Genomic DNA, 20,270 nt, shown 5'->3' with positions numbered 1-20,270 from the left:
ACGCAGTGCTCTCACACGCGCGCCCTCATTTGGGAAGGGTTTTGTCGGGAGGAAGTGGCAGGTTTGATGGTTTGGCCGCTGGTGTCCGATCTCTCCCCAGATTATCAAACAGCTGATGAAGAAAGAAGTGACTCTGGAATTCTCCCGCGATCGCAAGTCCATGTCCGTCTTCTGCTCCCCCGCCAATCCCTCGACCAGCGGGGCAGGCAACAAGATGTTTGTCAAGGTGATAAACCACTCGCGGGTGTGTCTGTGTGTGTGTGTGTCTGTGAGTGTGTGTGTCTGTGCGTGTGTGTGTCTGTGAGTGTGTGTGTCTGTGCGTGTCTGTGTCTGTGAGTGTGTGTGTCTGTGTGTGAAAGGCATTATACAAGTACAATTTTGTTGTGTGTGTATCAGTGTGTGCGTCACTATATAAATGCAAGTTGTGTGTGTATCTATGAGTGTGTGTGTGTGTCTACGAGTGTGTGTGTGTGGGTGTATCTGCCAGGTGGTGATGGTTGTTGTTTGGTGTCATTGTTTGGTGATTGATGATGATATTCTCCCCGGCCACTGATGCTGGTTGCTGGTATTCCTGTGTGTGTAGGGACTGTAATGTATGTGTGTGTGTGTGCGTGTGTGTAGGGGCTATAATGTGTGTGCGTGTGTGTGTGGAAGGGCTGTAATGTGTGCGTGTGTGTAGGGGCTATAATGTATGTGTGTAGGGGCTAAAATGTGTGTGTATGTGTAGGGGCTATAATGTGCGTGTGTGTGGGGGGGCTATAATGTGTGTGTGTAGGGGCTATAATGTGTGTGTGTGTGTGTGTGTAGGGGCTATAATGTATGTGTCCGTGTAGGGGGCCCCGGAGAGTGTGATCGAGCGCTGTACACATGTGCGAGTGGGGACCACGAAGCTGGCCCTGACGGGGGGCGTGCGAGGGAAGATCATGGCTCTGATCAAGGAGTGGGGTACAGGCCGGGACACCCTGCGCTGTCTGGCCCTCGCCACCCGCGACAGCCCCCCAAACAGGGACACCATGGACCTGCAGGATGCCACCAAGTTCATCAAGTACGAGGTGAGTATCTCCGGGGGTGGGGATGGGGGCACGGACACCAAGCTCCTCTCTGACTCTCGCTCCCCCACCAACACACACTATCTTTCTCTCTCTCCCTCCCTCTCTCTCACACTCTCTCCCTATCTATCATTCTCCCTCCCTCTCTCTTTCCATCTCCCTATCTGCCACTCTCTCCCACTCTCTCATACTCTCTGCCTCCCACTTTCACTCGTACTATCTCCCTCCCTCCCTCACACTCTCTCTCTTCCTCCCTCTCTCTCTCTCTCCCCCCCTCCCTCCCTCTCTCACACTCCCTCTCTCCACCCCCCGCAGACTGACCTGACCTTTGTTGGCTGTGTGGGGATGTTAGACCCTCCGCGGCAGGAGGTTGTCGGTTCCATTGAGATGTGCGCCAAGGCTGGGATCCGGGTCATCATGATCACCGGGGACAACAAGGGCACTGCGGTGGCCATCTGCCGGCGCATCGGGATCTTCGGGGAGAACGAGGAGGTGACGGGGAAGGCCTACACCGGCCGAGAGTTTGACGACCTGTCGCCAGAGCAGCAGCGGGAAGCCTGTCGTTCCACTCGCTGCTTCGCCCGAGTCGAACCGGCTCACAAGTCCAAGATTGTGGAGTATCTGCAGTCCTTCAACGAGATCACAGCCATGGTGAGCCCTCTCTCTCTCCCTCCCTCCCTCACTCACTCCCTCTCTCACTACCTCCCTCCCTCACTCACTCCCTCTCTCACTACCTCCCTCCCTCACTCATTCCCTCTCTCACTACCTCCCTCCCTCCCTCACTCAATCACTCCCTCTCTACCCCTCTCACTCTCTGCCTCACTCCCCCCTCCCTCTCTCTCTCTCACTCACTCCCTCCCTCGCTCGCTCGCTCCCTCACTCACTCCATCACACATTCACTCCCTCCCTAACGTCTGCCCGAGAGCAGTCAAATTCACTCTCCCCAACCTCCCTCGGACACAAGAAGCCCCCCTTTCAACCCTGCGCCATGCTGACCATGTGTGTCCCCCCGTTGTGCTGACCATGTGCCCCCCCCCCTCACACAGACCGGTGACGGGGTGAACGATGCCCCCGCCTTGAAGAAGGCTGAGATCGGGATCGCGATGGGCTCGGGCACCGCAGTGGCCAAGACGGCCTCGGAGATGGTGCTGTCCGACGACAACTTCTCCACCATCGTGGCCGCGGTGGAGGAGGGTCGAGCCATCTACAACAACATGAAGCAATTCATCCGCTACCTCATCTCCTCCAACGTGGGCGAGGTGGTGTGGTCAGTGCCTGCCGTCTCCCCCCCTCTCTCTCTCTCTCTCTCTCTCTCTCTGTAGCGCGGGTGGAGTGGGTAGTACTGTTGCGTAGTGGTTAGCGAATAGTCCCATTGACCGCCCTGACGGGCAGCAGGTTGCTAGAGGAGAGATGTTCCAACCTCCGTCTTCCAAACAGCCCCGAGGTTCATCCTCCAGAGCTCTCCTGGGCTTGCAGTGTAGTGTTGTGCTTAACCGCTCGTCTCGCAAGTGTGAGGACCCGGGTTCCGTTGGCCGATCGCTTTCTGGGGGGTAATCATTCGTTCGCAAAAAAAAATTATTATAATAATGTTGGTCACTTCAATCCACGGCTGTGTGTGGGGACGCTGCTGTGCGCAATCAGCTGCCTCGTTTCGCCCACAAAATATACGGTCAATTCACAGTCAATGTGGTGGGGGTTAACTCTTACTGTACTGTTTCCCGCCCAGTATTTTCTGCACGGCTATCCTGGGTCTCCCCGAGGCCCTGATCCCAGTACAGCTGCTGTGGGTGAACCTGGTGACGGACGGCCTCCCTGCCACCGCCCTGGGCTTCAACCCCCCCGACCTGGACATCATGAACAAGCCCCCCCGCAACCCCAAGGAGCCCCTCATCAGCGGCTGGCTCTTCTTCCGCTACATCGCCATCGGAGGTGAGCAATCAGGGTCTCGGCGTCCACACTCTCACAGGTGCCATCAATCAATCCAGGGTATTTAAAGAGGGAAGGGTAGGTATGTGGAGTCCTGTAGCTCAGTGGTTAACCCGCTCGCCTCGCAAACGAGAGGACCCCGGTTTGATTCCCAGGCAGGACGAGACTTGAGATAAGTTTCCTTATTCCCCACACACATGCCGCTGTTTAAGCAGTAAGTAGGAACCTGGTTGTTAGTCGATTGGCAGATCACTTTCCTGGGGTAATAATCCCTCGAAAAAAAATTAGTTACTTAATCCAAAACTCTTTGTGGGACGCTGCTTGTGCGCAATTGGCTGCCGTATTTTTCCCACAAAATACACAGTATTCCCTGTGAAGGGCTTTGAGACGTCTCAACAACCTGATACTCGAAAAGAGAAGGGAATTTCTCTCTCGGTGTCCCCTGATAAAAATCACTCGCTCACTCGTTGTCCCAGACTGGGATGGGATTGTCTTGCATAGGCCCAGGGAGTGGGGGGGGTTGTTGCTGTCGCTGCTGTTGACCCTGTGCCCTCGTTCCCCAGGTTACGTGGGGCTGGGTACGGTGGGCGCTGCCAGCTGGTGGTTCATGTACGACGTGGATGGTCCTCAAGTCACCTTCAACCAGCTGGTAATGAGCTGCACAGCCTGGTTGGGGGGAACACAGCTGGTGTGGGGGAGAGGCAGGAGTGGGAGTGGGGGGGGGCGCGGGGGGATTTGGGGACAGCTATTATGCCTCGTGCAAAGTGCACAGTCACTACACTTTGCAGTAAATTCCCGTGAACCGCTTTGAGCCATCTCAATGATGTAGATAAGGCCCTGTGTCAAATGGAAAGATTGTTATATTTACGGGTGTTAATTATCATGAATTATTATTGGTTAATTGCACGACTTGGGGCACCTGGAATCCTCTCAGTGGAAGAATCACTTAGGTTGCAAAAACAGAAGTGGCTGCGACCACTCAGCAGGTCAGGCAGCATCTATGGAGAGAGGAAAGTGACCCAAAGTCATCGACCTGAAACGTTAATTCGCTTTCCTCCCTGGATTGATGCCTCCTGACCTGCTGAGTGGTCCCGGCCACTTCTGTTTCTATTTCAGATTTCCAGCATCCGGCCTTTTGCATTGTTTGGTCAGTCACACACACACTCATCCCTGTACTTAAACGTCTCAGAACCAAACTGAGCGTTCCACCCACACATGGGAATCTTTCTGACCCCTTATGGAGTGCTCTGTCTCTCTCTCTCTCTCTCTCTCTGTCTCTCACACTCTCACTCTCTCTCTGCTTTGCTCTGTATTTTCACATTTTACCCGTGGATCCCAGTGCGATGTGAGTTGATGTGATTGGTGTAGAAACTCTCTGCCCCAAAAGGCTGTGGATTATGGCCGGATCCATTCACATCTTCAAGACTGAGATGCATAGATGGTTGATGGTTGTTAGGTCAGAGTATTAAGGGATACAGGGCAAGGGAGGGAAAGTGGATTTGAGGTACAGATCAGCCATTGTCTTACAGAATGGCGGAACAGGCTCGAGGAGCTGAATGGCTTCCTCCTGTTCCTATGTTGGAATGACCTGTAAACTCTCTCCCTCTCTCTCTCTGTTCCCAGAGACATTTCATGCAGTGCACACCCGACAACCTGCTCTTTGAAGGAGTTGACTGTCACGTCTTTGATTCTCGCTACCCGACCACCATGGCCCTGTCCGTGCTGGTGACTATTGAGATGTGCAACGCACTCAACAGGTAGTCTATCTCCTACCCTACTCTCCTTCCTCCCTCCCTCCAGTGTCCCTCCCTCCTTCCCTCTCTCCTTTCTCTTCCTCTCTCCTTCCCTCCCTCATTGCGTTGCTTCCTCCTCTTCCCCCCCCCCCAACCCACCCGCTACTCTTGTTTAACTCTTGACCTCTGATCCCTCGCCGCAGCTTGTCCGAGAACCAGTCTCTGTTGCGGATGCCCCCGTGGGTGAATTTCTGGCTGCTGGGGCCATCTGTCTGTCCATGGTGCTGCACTTCCTCATCCTCTACGTGGAGCCCCTGCCAGTGAGTCCGCGGGATGGGGGGCGCGGGTCAAGTGGGGGAATTGTTGGGGTACAGATTCAGATACATTGGGCAGACTTGTGGAGTAGATTGGAGGTAATGTGGTGGTGGAGGGGGTACAAGTGAGGAAGGGTGTGTGTGTGTGGGTTGGAGGGGTGGGAATAGGTTGGGGAATGCTTCAGGGGAACTGTGATGGGTGGTATTTGGGGGGTGCTTTGGGTGGGGAGTCCACTGGGGGGTGTTCGGGGAGTGCGTTGGGGAGTTGAGAGGGCCAGGACACGAGTGTGTGGTGTCTACCCCCGCTCCCCCTTGTTGGCGGTGCATTGTGAATTGGGGGTGACGGAGTTTGATGGGGAGGGCAGAATGAGGGGAGGGGATGGTGCGTTTGGGAGTTGAGGGGTAGGGTAAGATGGGTTAGGGGTTGAGGGGGAAAGTATGGTGGGAGGGGAGGGTTGAAGGGAAAGATATGGTGGGGGTGGGAGGGTACGGTGGTGGTGGAGTTGAGGGAGGGAGTGGGTTGGTGGTTGAGGGGGAGTGTAAGATGGGAGAGGGTTGAGGGGGTGGAGGTGGAGGGTGGTTGAGGGGGAGGGTCCGGTGAGGGTGTGAGGTGGGGTGTTGAAGGGAAGGGGGGGGGATGGAGGGTGGTTGGGGGTGGGGGTGCATGTGGTGGGTGGGGGGTTGTTGAGGGTCTGGGGCGCAGCCTGCAGTGTGTAACCTTGTCCACTCGTTGCCGGCAGCTGATTTTCCAGGTGCGGGCGCTGAGCAGTCACCAGTGGGTGATGGTGCTGAAGATCTCGCTGCCCGTCATCCTGCTGGACGAGGCGCTCAAATACGTGGCTCGGAACTACCTGGAGGGTAAACACCCAGCGATGGGGGGCGGGGGGGGCTTTGGGGACGTCTCCTGGCTCTTCGTCTGTCTCTCGGCCCCTCTCCTCTGCTGGCTCTACTGTCTGCTCTAGTCTCTGGATTTCCGCTGCGCCCCCACCCACCCTTCGTGACACCCCCCCCACCCCTCCATGGGCCCCCCCATCTCCTTGCCGCTCTCGCTTCAGTCCTCGCTTCCCGCCAGGTGAGGTTCGTGCCTGACGTGTGGGGGGAGGTGGATCAGGCTCTGTCCCTTGGGAGAGGGCGAGGGGCAGTGGGGAGGTGGATGGAGGGGTGGGGGCTATAATATGCTTCTCACTTCCCCCTCTCGTTGATGTGGTTTCTCTTTGACCCGATGGCTGAATGGCCTCCTTCTGTGTTGTAAATGTCTGTGTTTACCCCCCCCCCCCCCGCCCCACCCCACATCCCTCCATCTCCCCACCCCACCTCCATCCCCACTCTCACAACTCTCAACTCCAATTTCTCAGGCCGGGGGTGGGGGACGGGAACAAGGGAATGGGACGTCCTCCCGACATGAACCGCGCTATATGAATGTAACTTGTTGTTGTTGAGTGGGGAGCGAGCGAGTGGGGTGGGGTGGGGGGGGGGGTTAGGACACTTTGCTGGACACCCAGAGATGCAAATCTTTCACATCGAGAGCACGCCTCCAAGTGCTTCCCAGCATTCAGTGCAAAGTGTAGTGACTGTGTGTTTTGTGGGCAGGGAGTGGAGTGGGTGAGTGGGGCACTGTCTGACTTCTGTCTTGCCCTCCCAACACCCCCCCACCCCCGCGTCATGCTTAAATTTCCCGACTGTTTTTCGTATTTGAGTGAATATCCGGGCGGGGAGAGAGTGGACCTTTGTCATAAAATGCCTGAGGGCAGATTTACAGCAATAAAATAGTCCGCACTCTGGTGTGGGGCCGTGGAGCGGTGAGGTGGTGGGAGGGGGGGGGAGTTAATGTACATTGCTGCTTTTTGGATAAGAGACGAAGCAGGAGGAACTGTGTCACTGCAGCGTCTAAGTCCATACTTACCTATAACGTGCCAAAAATATATTAATATTATATATATCTCCCCTCCTCACAGACAGCAACCCTGTCTCTCTCTCTCTCATCTGTCTCTCTCTCACTCTTCTGTCTCTCTCTCTCTCACTCTTCTGTCTCGTTCTCTCTCGCTCTTCTGTCCTCTCCTCTCTCCCTCCCCGTCTTTCTCTCTCCCCCCCATACTCTCTCGCTCTCCCCCAGCACCACCACGCCCCCCCTTCCCACCCTCTCTCTGTCTCTCTCTCTCCATACCTGGAGTCTAGGATATAACTTGCAACGCTCACCGTTACCTAATAAATAATCTTCTCACATCCACGCTATTTTTCTAACCGGAAAGCAAAATAACTGAAGCTCTCTGTCTGCTGCTGTTGTCTCTGTTTCTCTTTTTTCCTTTTCAAATAACAACCTAAAAAGGTGTGTAACACGGTCCGCGACATCACCTGCTTGTCGTGCTTTACCTTCAATAAAACCTCCTCTTTTCCTGAACTAACTCTGCCTTCCTGTGGGTCTCAATTTCTGCTTCTCTCTGCGTTTCTCCCCTCGTGGCTCTGTCCAGGCTGTGTTGACGCACAGCGACGTCCCACAAACAGACATGAAAAGTGAACAAATTATTTTTTATCCAGGGGGTTAGGGAGTCCCGTAGTGCAGTGGTTAGAGCCCTCGCCTCGCAAGCGAGAGGACCCGGGTTTGATTCCCGGGCGGGAGTCAGGGCGAAACCTTAGGCAAGTTTCCTTACTCCACACACACACACACACACACACACATGTCTGTGTAAATAGTAGGTAGGAACCTGGTTGTTAGTGGATTGGCGGATCGCTTTCTGGGAGTAATAATCCCTTCTAAAAATATTTTATCACTCAATCCACGACTGTTTGTGGGGACGTCGCTGTGCGCTTTTCGCCCATAAAACGCACAGTCACAACACTACTGTATATACTGTGAAGCACTTTGAGACGTCTCAACAACGTGATAAGGCGCCATATCGAATGCGAGGATTATTGTTGTTGTTGTCAGCCAGGAGACTGTGAGCGAGAGAGAAACCACCTTTTCTTTTCAAATAGGGTCCTTAACCTCTGTTCACATGAACAGTTTTATGTCTCATCCGAAGAACTGCGCGTATGATGATGCAGCCCTCCGCGCCCCCCCCCCCCACCCCAGCGCTACACTGGACCTGAACTGAGTCGTTGCTTCCCAGCTTCACTCCTTTCTCTCCCGCCACTGCCTTCACAAACCCCTCCAATCGGGTTTCCATGCCACCACGGCACAGAATGACATTTTGTCCGTCTGCGACCAGGGCTCCCTCTGCCTCCTCGTCCGCCTTCACCTCTCTGCTGCTTTCAACACCATCGACCGGTCTATCCTCATCCACCGCCTCTCCTTTCGCCTCAACCTTCACGGCGCTGTCCTAGTTCAGATTGTACCTCTCACACCGCCTCCACTTCATCTCCACAATCGGTTTCCCCTCTAGCCCCCGCACTGTCTCGTGCGGCATTTCCTCATACACACTTTCATTACATCTAGGCTCGACTATGCAGACTCCCTTCTTGTTGACCTCCCCAAATCTTCCCTCCACAGGCTGCAGATCATCCAGAATCCTGCAGCTCGTGTCCTCTCCCACACCAGGCTCCGTGACCCCATCACCCCTATCCTCGCCTGACTCCACTGGCTCCCCAGGATAGAGTTCAAAATCCCTGTCCTCTGCTTCAAAGCCCCTCCTCGGCCTTGCCCCTCCCTACCTCTGTGTACCTATTGACCCTATATCAATCTGTCCACTCCCTCCGCTCAGCAGTCTGTGGCCTCCTCCATGTCCCCCGCCCGGTCCATCTCACCAACGGGTGTCGGGCTTTCAGCCTTTCTGCTCCCCCTCTCTGGAACTCCATCCCACGTTCCCTTTGCCTCGCTCCCCACCTGGCCTCCTTCAAGGCACGTCTCAAAACCATGCTCTTCGACTTCGGCCTCCCTCCCTGCCCTCCGCCCTCCCTGACTCCCAGCTCAGGTCCAAATCCCTGACTGTTCAGCGCCTTGGGTTTCCTCTCGATGTGAAAGGCACTTTACAAATGTAATTTTGTCTTGTATTGGGGCGTCAGCCTAGACTGTGAGCTCAAAATCCTCAGACGTGGGGCTTGAACCCCAAACTGAGACCCTCGGAGGTGAGAGTGTCGCTGACTGAGCCAGACTGACATTCGGGAGGGATGGCAGATTCATTCACACCATAACCTCCCGCTGGGATTGACACTGTGTTAATGAGTCGTGTGAACATCGCTCACAGTGGAGCCTGTCCGTGTGAATGCCGGGGTGGGAGGGGGGGTCTATCCAGACTGGGGTGGTGGGCGGTGGGGGCGGGCAGTGGGGTGGGGGGGGGAGGGCTGGAGAGATGAGGAACACTGTCTGCTCACTCTCCTCGGAAGCGATGCTGAGCTCCCCCACCCCACCCCACCCCACCCCACCCACTCAGGCGATGCTGAGCTCTGCCACCCCCGCGCCCCCCACCACACACACACACACACACACACACACACACTCAGGCAGTGCTGAGCGCTGTGTCACTGAGTGTTGTTTTTCAGCCCAAGTCACTTTTTATCTCCCGCAGCACAACTTCCCGTCGACTTCCTCAACCCGTTTTACTCTGAAACAGAAACAGAAGTGTCTGGGAACCCGCAGCGGGTCAGGCAGCGTCTACGGTGAAAGGTCTCTGTCCTCTCTCCATAGATGCTGCCTGACCTGCTGCAGGTTCTCAGCCACTTCTGATTTTATTTGAGATTTCCAGCATCTGCAGGATTTTGCCTTTCGCTTTACTCTGAGCCGGTTCCTCGCTGAGCCCACCCTCCCCCGGCACAGACATGCTCTCTCCTTACTCTTACCCCCCCCCCCACCCATTGCTGGGTGCCTCTCGCTCTCGCTCTCCCCTTTTTTTTTCTTCACTCTTATCTTAAGTTTTCATCTGACTGTGGCTGTGGACACGTACACGGACTGTGTGGCGCGCCGTGTGTACGGGGGGAGTGAGTGTGTGGGGAGGGGGGGGATGCGTGTGTGTATGTGTGGCGGGTGTTTGGTTTGGGGAGTGTGTGTTGGGGGGAGCAAGTGTGAGGGTGTGGGGGCATGTGTGTGTGTGGGAGGGGGTAGTTTGTGTGTTGGGTTGGGGGAGGGAGATGGGAGCACAATGCTGACGTGTTTTCTCTCTCTCTCTCTCTCTCTCTGTTTTGCTCCAAACAGAAGAAAATGATAAGAGGTACATTAAGAGGCGGCAGCTGAAGTAGAGCGAGGGGCGAGCGAGCGAGCGGGCGGGCGGGCGGGCGGGGCTGGAATCCCCTCGCCCCAAGCCCCAGGTCTGCCAGTCTCTGCAGGGAGTTGTGCGGGTTTTTAACGATTGAATCTTTTACCAGTTTTTATAGCTTTTCCTGTACATACGTGTGTGCGGTAACTGGAGGTCAGTCCGTCTGGCTGGCGTGTCTGTCACAGTGAACAGCTGACAGCAACTGTAACACTGAGAACAACCCCCTCCCCACACACGCACACACGCAACCCCCCCCACACACACGTGCGCGCACACACGCACACACACGCAACACCCCCCCACACACACACACGTGCGCACACACGCAACCCCCCCCACACACACACGTGCGCACACACACGCAACCCCCCACACACACACTCGTGACCCCCCCCCACACACACACACACGACCCCCCTACACACACACACGTGACACCCCTCCACACGCACACACACATACACGACCCCCACCGACACACTCGCGACCCCCCACCCACACATGTATCGCACACAAACACAGCCCCACCACACACACCCTGGTCCCATGTCCTTCCAATTTGATACACATCCCCCACCCCCCTTCTCCCGCTCCCACACACACACACACACACCCCCTCACCCCCACTTTTCTCCCCTGTGGGTGCCTGTGTGACCCCAACACTGCTGTATATTTAAGATGAAACAAATTCTCGATTGGTTGTCTCCTGTGGGGCTGAGGGGGTTGCTCTGGTTTTTAATGGAGACACAAATGCCAACCACCCCCACCCCCCTCCCTCCCCACCAGCCATGGCATCTTCCACCTAACAAATGGCACCAAGGAAGTTCCTTGACATCATTTACCCTGAAGGGAGGAAGCTTGGCTCCCGCTGCAGGAAGTGACCCACAAAAACTTTCTTAAAAATTTCTTAGAAATTCGGGGCTCGTTCGTGGCGGGAAAGGCGGGCCTTGGGGATCTGCCGAGATCCAAGAAGTGTGGGGAAGGGGAACTGGCTGGTTGGGCTAAATGGCCTCTTCCTGTTCCCTTCGGCAGAGTCTGAGATGCCGACAAATTGAGCGTTGGGAAATTAGGTGGTGGCAGCTCACTCTCTCTCTTGTCCCTCGCGCCCTCTCTCTCTGTCTCGCTCTCTTTCTCGATCGAGATCAGGGAGTCAGGAGAAGAGACGATGGATTAGCTTTGATACTTTGATTATTTTTATGCCTTTTTATGTTCTGAATCTCCACGCTGAGTTGTAGAAAGTGTGTTTTTTAAATAAAAATATATATGAACACAAGAGGCCGGCACCAAGGGTTGGTGTCTCGCGGGGCTCGGGGTGGTGGCGGGGTGTGTGTGTGGGGCGGGGAGGAACAAACCCATCGCCCCGGGAACAAGAAGACAGAGCTTAACGGGATGGTTTCAGCAGCTCAACTTTCATTAATCTGCTGCTCAGGAGAGATCGAGGAAAAGTCGGAAATGTTGTCAGGAAGTGAGAGCGAGAGTGACCCTGGGACAGAGAGAGTGACTGACAGAGAGAGAGAGAGTGGCTGGCTAAGAGGGTGATAGAGAGTGACAGACAGACTGAGAGAGTGACGGACAGACGGAGAGAGTGGCTGGTTGAGAGGGTGATAAGAGAGTGACAGACAGACAGACAGACAGACAGACAGACAGACAGACAGACAGACAGACAGACAGACAGACAGACAGACAGACAGACAGACAGACAGACAGAGAGAGAGAGTGACAGACGGAGAGACCGGGGGCTGAGAGAGTGAGCGAGGTGAGGGCGTGAGGTGGGCGAGGAGGGGGATTCTGTCCGGCGTGTCTTGCCCAGATGGAGGATCGACATTGGCAGCTTTGATACAGATGAGGGTTTGTGCTCTGTGATCATGTGCTCAGAAACTACTGTAACGGTTGTTGGTGCCATTCCTCTCTATTTATGGCAAAAATCCACTTTTAGCCGAGATTTTTTTTTCCGAACATAAAAATACCGAAATAAAGTCAGAATCCTGGACCATCCCAGCACCGGCCTGTCTCTCCTTTTATTGCATTTCGAACACAGAATATCATAATAATAATAATAATAATAATCCTTGCCTATGCTCTAGCACCTTATCACGTTGTTGAAGACGTCTCAAAGCGCTTCACAGCAGGCGATGTCGCCCATCAGTGCCTCACAAACGGTCATGGATTATTTTTTTGGGTGGGGGGGGGGATTGTTCCCCTGGCAAAGCGATCCACCGAACAACTGACAACCGGGTTCCAACTTCTCAACACAAATTCCGGGACCAAAAGCCAAAGGCAATTCCTCTCAAAATGGATCTCTTCCGGCACCGTGTGGCTGTGTGCAGACATTACAGCTTCCACCTCAATCGGCGGGTGGTGTGGAGCCGTCGCTGGTTCAAACGCTGCGGCATCAAGTGTAGCGCACAGTCCGTGGGCAATGGACTATCTTGTTTGATTGTCGCTTCACGCAAAGTGTCACAGTCTGACCCCAAACATCGCATTGTCCGACCCCAAACCCCGTCCGTTCCCTCCGCTCAGCGGGCTCCACGGTCCCGGCCCGGCCACACCTCACCATCGGTGATCGAGCCTTCAGCCTCTCTGTCCCCACCCTCTAGAACTCCGTCCCTCTGCCTCGCTCCCTGCCTTGTCTCCTCTCAAGACCTACCTCTTCGTCTGCGCCTTCAGTCACCCTCCGACCCCCTATCCTCCCAGCCCTCCACCCCTCCTGATCCCACCCACCCCCTGGTTTGGGTGCGGATCCCTGACTGTCCAGCGCCTTGGGACATCCTTTCGACATGAAAGGCGTTGTGTAAATGTTACTTCTTGTTGTCTGATCCCCAAACTCTCTCCATTTCCTGATTTCCAAATGAGGTTGAGTCGTGTGCAGTGAAGGTGATTGGGTTAATCTATAGTGCCATAGTTTATAAGCTATCGACTGATGTTGATCAGGGAGGTGTGGGCAGCTATCAGAGTAACACCCACTGTTGTTACCCTCAATCAAATGGTTCCCAGGTGACCTGGGATCCGGGTGGATGGGTGGGGAGGGGGTGCGTGTGTAACGGTATGTGTTTAAATGAGTGTGAGTGAGTACAAGGGAACGTTAGTCCATGTGAGGGTGTGTGAAGGTGAGTGAATGAGTGAGCGAGCGAGTGAGTGAGTGAGTAGAAGAGTGAGTGAGTGTGTGTGGCCATTTTGTTACCCGATCAGTGAGGTAGAGAATGCGGTTGGTTCTGTTAGAGTTTACCGCTGTGCATATAAATAATAATAAATAATCCTTGCATTTGATATAGCACTTTTCATGTCTTCTGGATGTCTCAAAGCGCTTCGCAGAATAGACTGTAAAGTGAATTGACTGTAACATAGATAAGGAGATACAAACGGATCATTCCATTGTTGGTCGTACAGTGTGTTATTGCACATACGATTATTTATCAAATGGAATTTCCTTCGAGTGACTGAGCCCAAACCACTGGGTCTAGAGAGCAGAGCATGATTTACACTGTCCGTGAGAGTGAGCGTATGACGGTGTGAGCTGTGAGTGTGTGATGGTGTGTGCCGTGAGTGTGTGATGGTGTGTGCTGTGAGTGTGTGATGGTGTGTGCTGTGAGTGTGTGATGGTGTGTGCCGTGAGTGTGTGATGGTGTGTGCCGTGAGTGTGTGATGGTGTGTGCCGTGAGTGTGTGATGGTGTGTGCCGTGAGTGTGTGATGGTGTGTGCCGTGAGTGTGTGATGGTGTGTGCTGTGAGTGTGTGATGGTGTGTGCTGTGAGTGTGTGATGGTGTGTGCTGTAAGTGTGTGATGGTGTGTGCTGTGAGTGTGTGATGGTGAGATGGGGGAGGAATTAATCAGAGAATCTCTTTCTGAAAGTGAGATGAAGAGATTGTTGAGAACGAGTCAAAACACACATTAATCAGGTTTTTTTGTGACTTTAGTGACGGAACTGAGTTACATACCAAACCAACCATCACAGCCTATCTGCAATGCCTTACCACACATGGCTGTAATATAACTCGATCCAAATAAAGGATGTATTAGTAGCTTCTTTATTTGTCAGCCAAACTCTCATAAATCCACCTTAATAACCCAACAATCTAAAGCATACATTGTGGCCCACTCCCAATATCCTTTTGTACTTCCTGCCCTTCTTATTATTGACCCTTTTGTTAATTGTCGATTTACTCTGAAAGGAATATCCAACAATGGCCATCAAGTGATCCCGTCAAAGAGAATGGGGTTAGAGTAGAGAGCCACCACTCGCACAGACATGATGGGGAAGGAGAGAGAGAGAGAGAGAGAGAGCAGGGAATGGGGTTAGAGAGCTCCAGTGGGGGCGCGAGCACCAGCGCAGACATGATGGGTCAAGTGGCTCTCTCCTCCATCTCGCTTTCTCTCTCTCTCTGTCAGGAAGATCAGTGAACACAGGGTTAAATGTTTGATGTTGTGTAAAACACACAGTTCAGTGACAGATGCTCCAAATGAAAACTTGGGGATATTGCAGAAGAAATTTGATTGGATCCTTATCAAACTATTTCCTCCCACTCAAAACAGGCAACCACGCATACAGACACACGCAGATCGATAGACAGAGGGAGAACACAGGGAGACAGAGAGACACGAAGATAGATACAGTGGTAGAGAGAGTCACAGAGTGAGATACACAGAGAGGCAGAGAGACACATAGTGAGACACAGAGAGATAGAGTGGGACACACGCCTCGAGACAGAGGGAGACACAGAGATAGAGACTCAGAGTGAGACACACACACACAGAGATAGAGAGAGACAGAGGGAGACACAGAAGTAAAGACTCAGAGTGAGACAGAGATAGAGAGACAAGATAGAGAGACGCACAGATATACGGAGAGATACAGAGCCACAGGGGAGTGTGAGGAGAGTTCCCAGTGCCCTGTGTGTGCCAGAGACAGTGTGTGGTGTATGATGGTGTAGTGCGGTACTGGGACAAGGATTCTCGGTACAGACCATGTGCCACCGGCTGCTGGACGGCATCTTAGACTTTTTCTTTGAGTATGAAACGCCGCGAATGGTCACCGTCAGGAACAAACACATCGGCATTATTTTCCGATTCATCCAACTGGCCGTCTTGATGTATATCATCGGGTAAGAGGCATAACTCACACTCACTCGCACGTTCACACTCACTCACTCACACACTCATTCACACTCACTCGCACTTTCACTCACACACACATTCACACTCACTCTCTCACACTTTCACATACACTCACTCTTTCACATACACACACTTACACTCATTGGACACATTGGGGATGAGAGAATATTCAGGACTGATCCCTGCAGAACCTGGGGAGTTTAGCCTATCCAGGACCTTGAGCCCCTCTCCCTCCCTATCTTTAAAGCCCAGCTTAAGACCCTTCTTTTCCACCTCACTTTTCCCCACAGCTCCCCTCGCTCCAGCTCCAGCTCCAGCTCCAGACGATTCTGTGAAGCCCATTGAGACCTCCTCCCATGTGAAAGGCACTATAGCAATGTAAATCTCCATCCTTCCTCCCCCCGGCTCGGCTCAGGCTCTGCCATTGTTAAATACTCTGAGAGGCTTCCGCTTGTGAAAAGCACACAATAGGAATGCAAGTTGATGTTGTTGTAAAATTGCTCCAGCTAAATTGCGTTGGATTGGGATGAGTGCGGGGGGGTGGGGGGATGGGGGGGCGCAGTTGAGAGCTGGCTGATGCTGTAACACTGGGGGTAACACTCAACACTGGGGGTAACACTAGCACTGAGGGTAAGACTAAACACTGGGGGTAACACTAGCACTGAGGGTAAGACTAAACATGGGGTAAGACTAAACACTGGGGGTAACACTAGCACTGATGGTAACACTCAACACTGGGGGTAACACTAAATACTGGGGATAACACTAGCACTGATAGTAACAACACTGGGGGTAACACTAGCACTGAGGGTAACACTAAACACTGGGGGTAACACTAAATAGTGGGGATAACACTAGCACTGATAGTAACACTCAACACTGGGGGTAACACTAGCACTGAGGGTAACACTAAACACTGGGGATAACATTAGCACTGAGGGTAAGACTAAACACTGGAGGTAACACTAAATATTGGGGGTAAAACTAAGCACTGGGAGTAACACTAGCACTGGGGGTAACCCTAAACACTGGGGGTAACACTAGCATTGGGGGTAACACTAGCACTGGGGGAAACACTAAACACTGGGGGTAACACTAGCATTGGGGGTAACACTAGCACTGGGGGTAACCCTAAACACTGGGGGTAACACTAGCATTGGGGGTAACCCTAGCACTGGGGGTAACCCTAAACACTGGGGGTAACACTAGCATTGGGGGTAACACTAGCACTGGGGGTAACACTAGCATTGGGAGTAACACTAGCACTGGCATTACACTAGCGCTGTGGGTAACGACTCAGTCACTACAATGACCTCAAACGCCCAGTGACCAGTCTGTACATTGTATTTATTTAATGAGTGTGTTGGGGGTTGGCTGTTGTGCAGGAATGTGGTGCGTGTGTGTGCACACCGGGTGTATTTGCTGCTCTCTCTGGTGCCTGCCATCTGCTCTCCTCGCTCCCGGGGGCTGATCATTAACCATGAAGGGGAGAGAGAGAGAGACAGTGCCTCCCTCTCTCACTCTCTGTAAACACCAGTTTATCACTAACTCTGATACACCAGTCACCTCCGCTCTCTCTCGGCACAGGTGCTTGGCACTGAACACACCTGGCTCAAATCTAATCTCACCGTCTTTTGGCAGATCTGGCTGGACCTCATCAAAACTTACCACTCCTCCCTCGCCTCCGACAAATTGTCCTTCTACTCCAAGATAATCTTGGAGGGCAAGATTATCACCATCCATGGTTGCACATTCCACCTCACTGAGTCAGTCCTGAACCTTGGCGTCTTGCTCGACCCTCAACTGTCCTTTCTCCCCCACATCCGTGCTGTGACTTGCTCTGCCTTCCCCCACCTCCACAACATCACCCTGCCTCACCCCTCAGGCCGCCCAAACCTTCATTCATGCATTCATCACATTAAGGCTTCCCAATGCCAACTCTCTGCTTGTCGGCTTCCCCAACTCCTCCCTCCACAAGCTGCAAATTATCCAGAACTCTGCAGCTCGTGTTCTCTCCTGCACCAGGCTCCGTGCCCCCATCACCCCCACCCTCACCCGGCTCCACAGCTCGCCATCCCCCAGAGGATAGAGTTCAAAATCCTCGGCCTCGCCTTCAATGCCCTCCACGGCCTTGCTTCTTCCCAGCTCTGTGATCTGCTAACGCCATATCAACCTTTGCGCTCCCTCTGCTCTGTGGTTTGCTTCACTTCCCCGCCCGGCCCAGCCCACCATCAACGGTCAGGCATTCAGCTTCTCTGCCTCCACCCTTTGAAACTCCATCCCGCACTCCCTTCACCTCGCTCCCTCCCTTGCCTCCTTCAAGGCTCATCTTTTTCAACCGCGCCTTCGGCCACCCTCCTACCTGCCCTTCCCTCCACCCTCCCTGATCCCAACCAACCCCCCACCCCCAGTCAGGTCCGAATCCCTTACTATCCAGAGCCTTGGGACGTCCATGAAAGGCGCTGTGTAAATGTAATACTGTATTGTATCACCATTTTGGACACAGTAAGTTCCCGCCCTTATTTACAATCGCTGAGGTGAGCTGGGGATGTGTTGGCTCAGGGTGGTTCTCGCTGCTGAGGACAGATGCCGGATAGGGTAGAGAGAGAGAGAGGGGTGAGAGAGAGAGAGAGGGTGAGAGAGAGAGAGAGAGGGGGTGAGAGAGAGAGAGGGTGAGAGAGAGAGAGGGGGTGAGAGAGAGAGAGAGAGGGGGTCAGAGAGAGAGAGGGTGAGAGAGAGAGAGGGGGTGAGAGAGAGAGAGAGAGGGGGTCAGAGAGAGAGAGTGTGAGAGAGAGAGGGTGTGAGAGAGAGAGAGAGAGGGGGTCAGAGAGAAGAGAGGGGGGTGGAGAGAGAGAGAGAGGGTGAGAGAGGGAGAGAGAGAGAGAGAGAGGGGGTGAGAGAGAGAGGGTGTGAGAGAGGGGGGAGAGAGAGAGGGGGTGAGAGAGAGAGGGTGAGAGAGAGAGAGGGGGTGAGAGAGAGGGGTGAGAGAGAGAGGGGGTGAGAGAGAGAGAGAGGGGGGGTGAGAGAGAGAGAGGGTGAGAGAGAGAGGGGTGTGAGAGAGAGAGAGAGAGAGAGAGAGGGTGAGAGAGAGAGGGTGAGAGAGAGAGAGAGTGAGAGAGAGGGGATGAGAGTGAGAGAGGATGAGAGAGAGAGAGGGTGAGAGTGAGAGAGAGGGGATGAGAGTGAGAGAGCGAGAGGGTGAGAGTGAGAGAGAGGATGAGAGTGAGAGAGCGAGAGGGTGAGAGTGAGAGAGAGAGAGAGGATGAGATTGAGAGAGCGAAAGGGTGAGAGTGAGAGAGGGAGGGTGAGAGTGAGAGAGAGAGAGGATGAGAGTGAGAGAGAGAGGGTGAGAGAGAGAGGGGTGAGAGTGAGAGAGAGAGAGAGAGAGAGAGGAAATGAGAGAGCGAGAGAGAGAAGGAGGGAATGAGAGAGCGAGAGAAAGAGAAAATAGAGAGGGGAAGAGCGAGGGAATGAGAGAGAGTATGAAACAGTGCGTGTGAGAGAGAGGATGTGTGAGAGAGGGTGAGAGTGAGAGAGAGGGTGGAAGTGTGAGAGAGACAGAAAGACTTTTTTGGTGTCTGACACATACGGAAACCCATCGCCGTTGCTTTAGAGTCTCCAAATTAAACTGCGAATTCCCTGTCTCCCACCAACACATGGGAATCCAAGGGACAACAACAACAACAACACGATTCCATTTATAGAGCGCCTTTCACGTCAGGAGGACGTCCCGAGGCGCTGGACAGTTGGGTCAGGACCCGAGCAGCGGGGAAATGGTCAGGGTGAGGGGAGGGAAGGGAGGGGTGAGGAGGGGGGAAATGGTCAGGGTGAGGGGAGGGAAGGGGGTGAGGAGGGGGGGAAATGGTCAGGGTGAGGGGAGGGAAGGGAGGGAGCGAGGAGGGGGTAGAGAGTCGAGAGGGGAGTTGAAGGCTGAAGGTCAAAGAGAAAGGTTTTGAGACCGGCCTTGAAGGAGGAAAGGGAGGAGGCGGCGAAGGCACTGGGGATAGAGTTCCAGAGCCTCGGGGCTGAGAGGCTGAAGGCCACCGATGGTAGGCGGTTGGGGCGGGGACGTGGAGCAGACCGGAGCCAGAGGAACGGAGGGTACGGGCAGGTAGGTGGGGGATAGTAGGTCGGAGAGGTAGGAGGGAGCGAGGCCGTGAATGGCCTTGTAGGTGAGGATGAGGATCTTGAATTCGAGGGACAGATTGTTGTAAAGGAATGCGCACTCTCTCTCTCTCTCTCTCTCTGGAGGGACGTACCCCGCGTACCTAATTCCGGAAAGTGTGGTTGGGAAGAGCCAAGGCTCGGGGGGGGGTACCCCAAGAGTGTGCGTTGGGGTAACTCCTGGAGTCTAACCACTAACCAGCCGGACAGAGAGTGGGACTGAGCTGTCAGCCTGAGATCTCCCACTCGCAAGTGTAACCTTCTTTCCCAGAGGTGATATTTCACAATGACATTGCTCCCGGCACCATCATAATAATACAACAATAATAATAATAATCCATTGCATTTGAAATAGCGCCTTATCACGGTCTTCGAGGCACCTCGAAGCGCTTCACAGCATATACTGTAAAGTGAATCGACTGTATATTTGTGGGCGAAACGCGGCAGCCAATTGCACACAGCAGCGACTGTCCCGCAAACAGCCGTGGATTGAAGTGACCAAAATATCATTTGTTTTTAAAAAAAAGGATTATTCTCCCTGGAAAAGCGATCCACTAATCGATTAACAACCGGGTTCCTAATGGCTGCTGGTGACCAGAGGCGTGCGGAGTAAGTAAACTTGCCCAACAACTTGTCCTGCCGAGGAATCAAACCCAGGTGTCTCACTTGCGAGGCGAGCGCTCTAACCACTGAGCTACAGGACTCCTCAATGTCGCCAGCGTGCAAACCACGTTCACAAACAGTCACTTCATTCCATGGAGGGGAGGGGGTGAGGGGGCCGGGGGG

General features: G+C 53.8%; 1 protein-coding gene across 1 annotated transcript in view; it reads left to right on the top strand.

Annotated features, from left to right (window-relative positions):
- The window catches only part of atp2a3 (ATPase sarcoplasmic/endoplasmic reticulum Ca2+ transporting 3), a 31,381-nt gene extending 20,909 nt beyond the window's left edge, over positions 1-10,472 (top strand). Inside the window, 11 exon segments of the mRNA XM_042338433.1 lie at positions 101-226; positions 834-1,052; positions 1,365-1,700; positions 2,096-2,316; positions 2,776-2,978; positions 3,539-3,624; positions 4,599-4,732; positions 4,912-4,970; positions 4,973-5,028; positions 5,763-5,880; positions 10,148-10,472. Coding sequence (XP_042194367.1) covers positions 101-226; positions 834-1,052; positions 1,365-1,700; positions 2,096-2,316; positions 2,776-2,978; positions 3,539-3,624; positions 4,599-4,732; positions 4,912-4,970; positions 4,973-5,028; positions 5,763-5,880; positions 10,148-10,191 — 1,602 coding nt within the window. The 3' untranslated portion in view covers positions 10,192-10,472.
- Positions 10,473-20,270: the final 9,798 nt, after the last annotated feature.

The sequence above is a fragment of the Callorhinchus milii genome, unplaced genomic scaffold (genome assembly GCF_018977255.1).
Source record: "Callorhinchus milii isolate IMCB2004 unplaced genomic scaffold, IMCB_Cmil_1.0 Scaffold10, whole genome shotgun sequence".
NCBI lineage: Eukaryota > Metazoa > Chordata > Chondrichthyes > Chimaeriformes > Callorhinchidae > Callorhinchus > Callorhinchus milii.
This window is presented reverse-complemented; position numbering and strand designations above follow the sequence as displayed.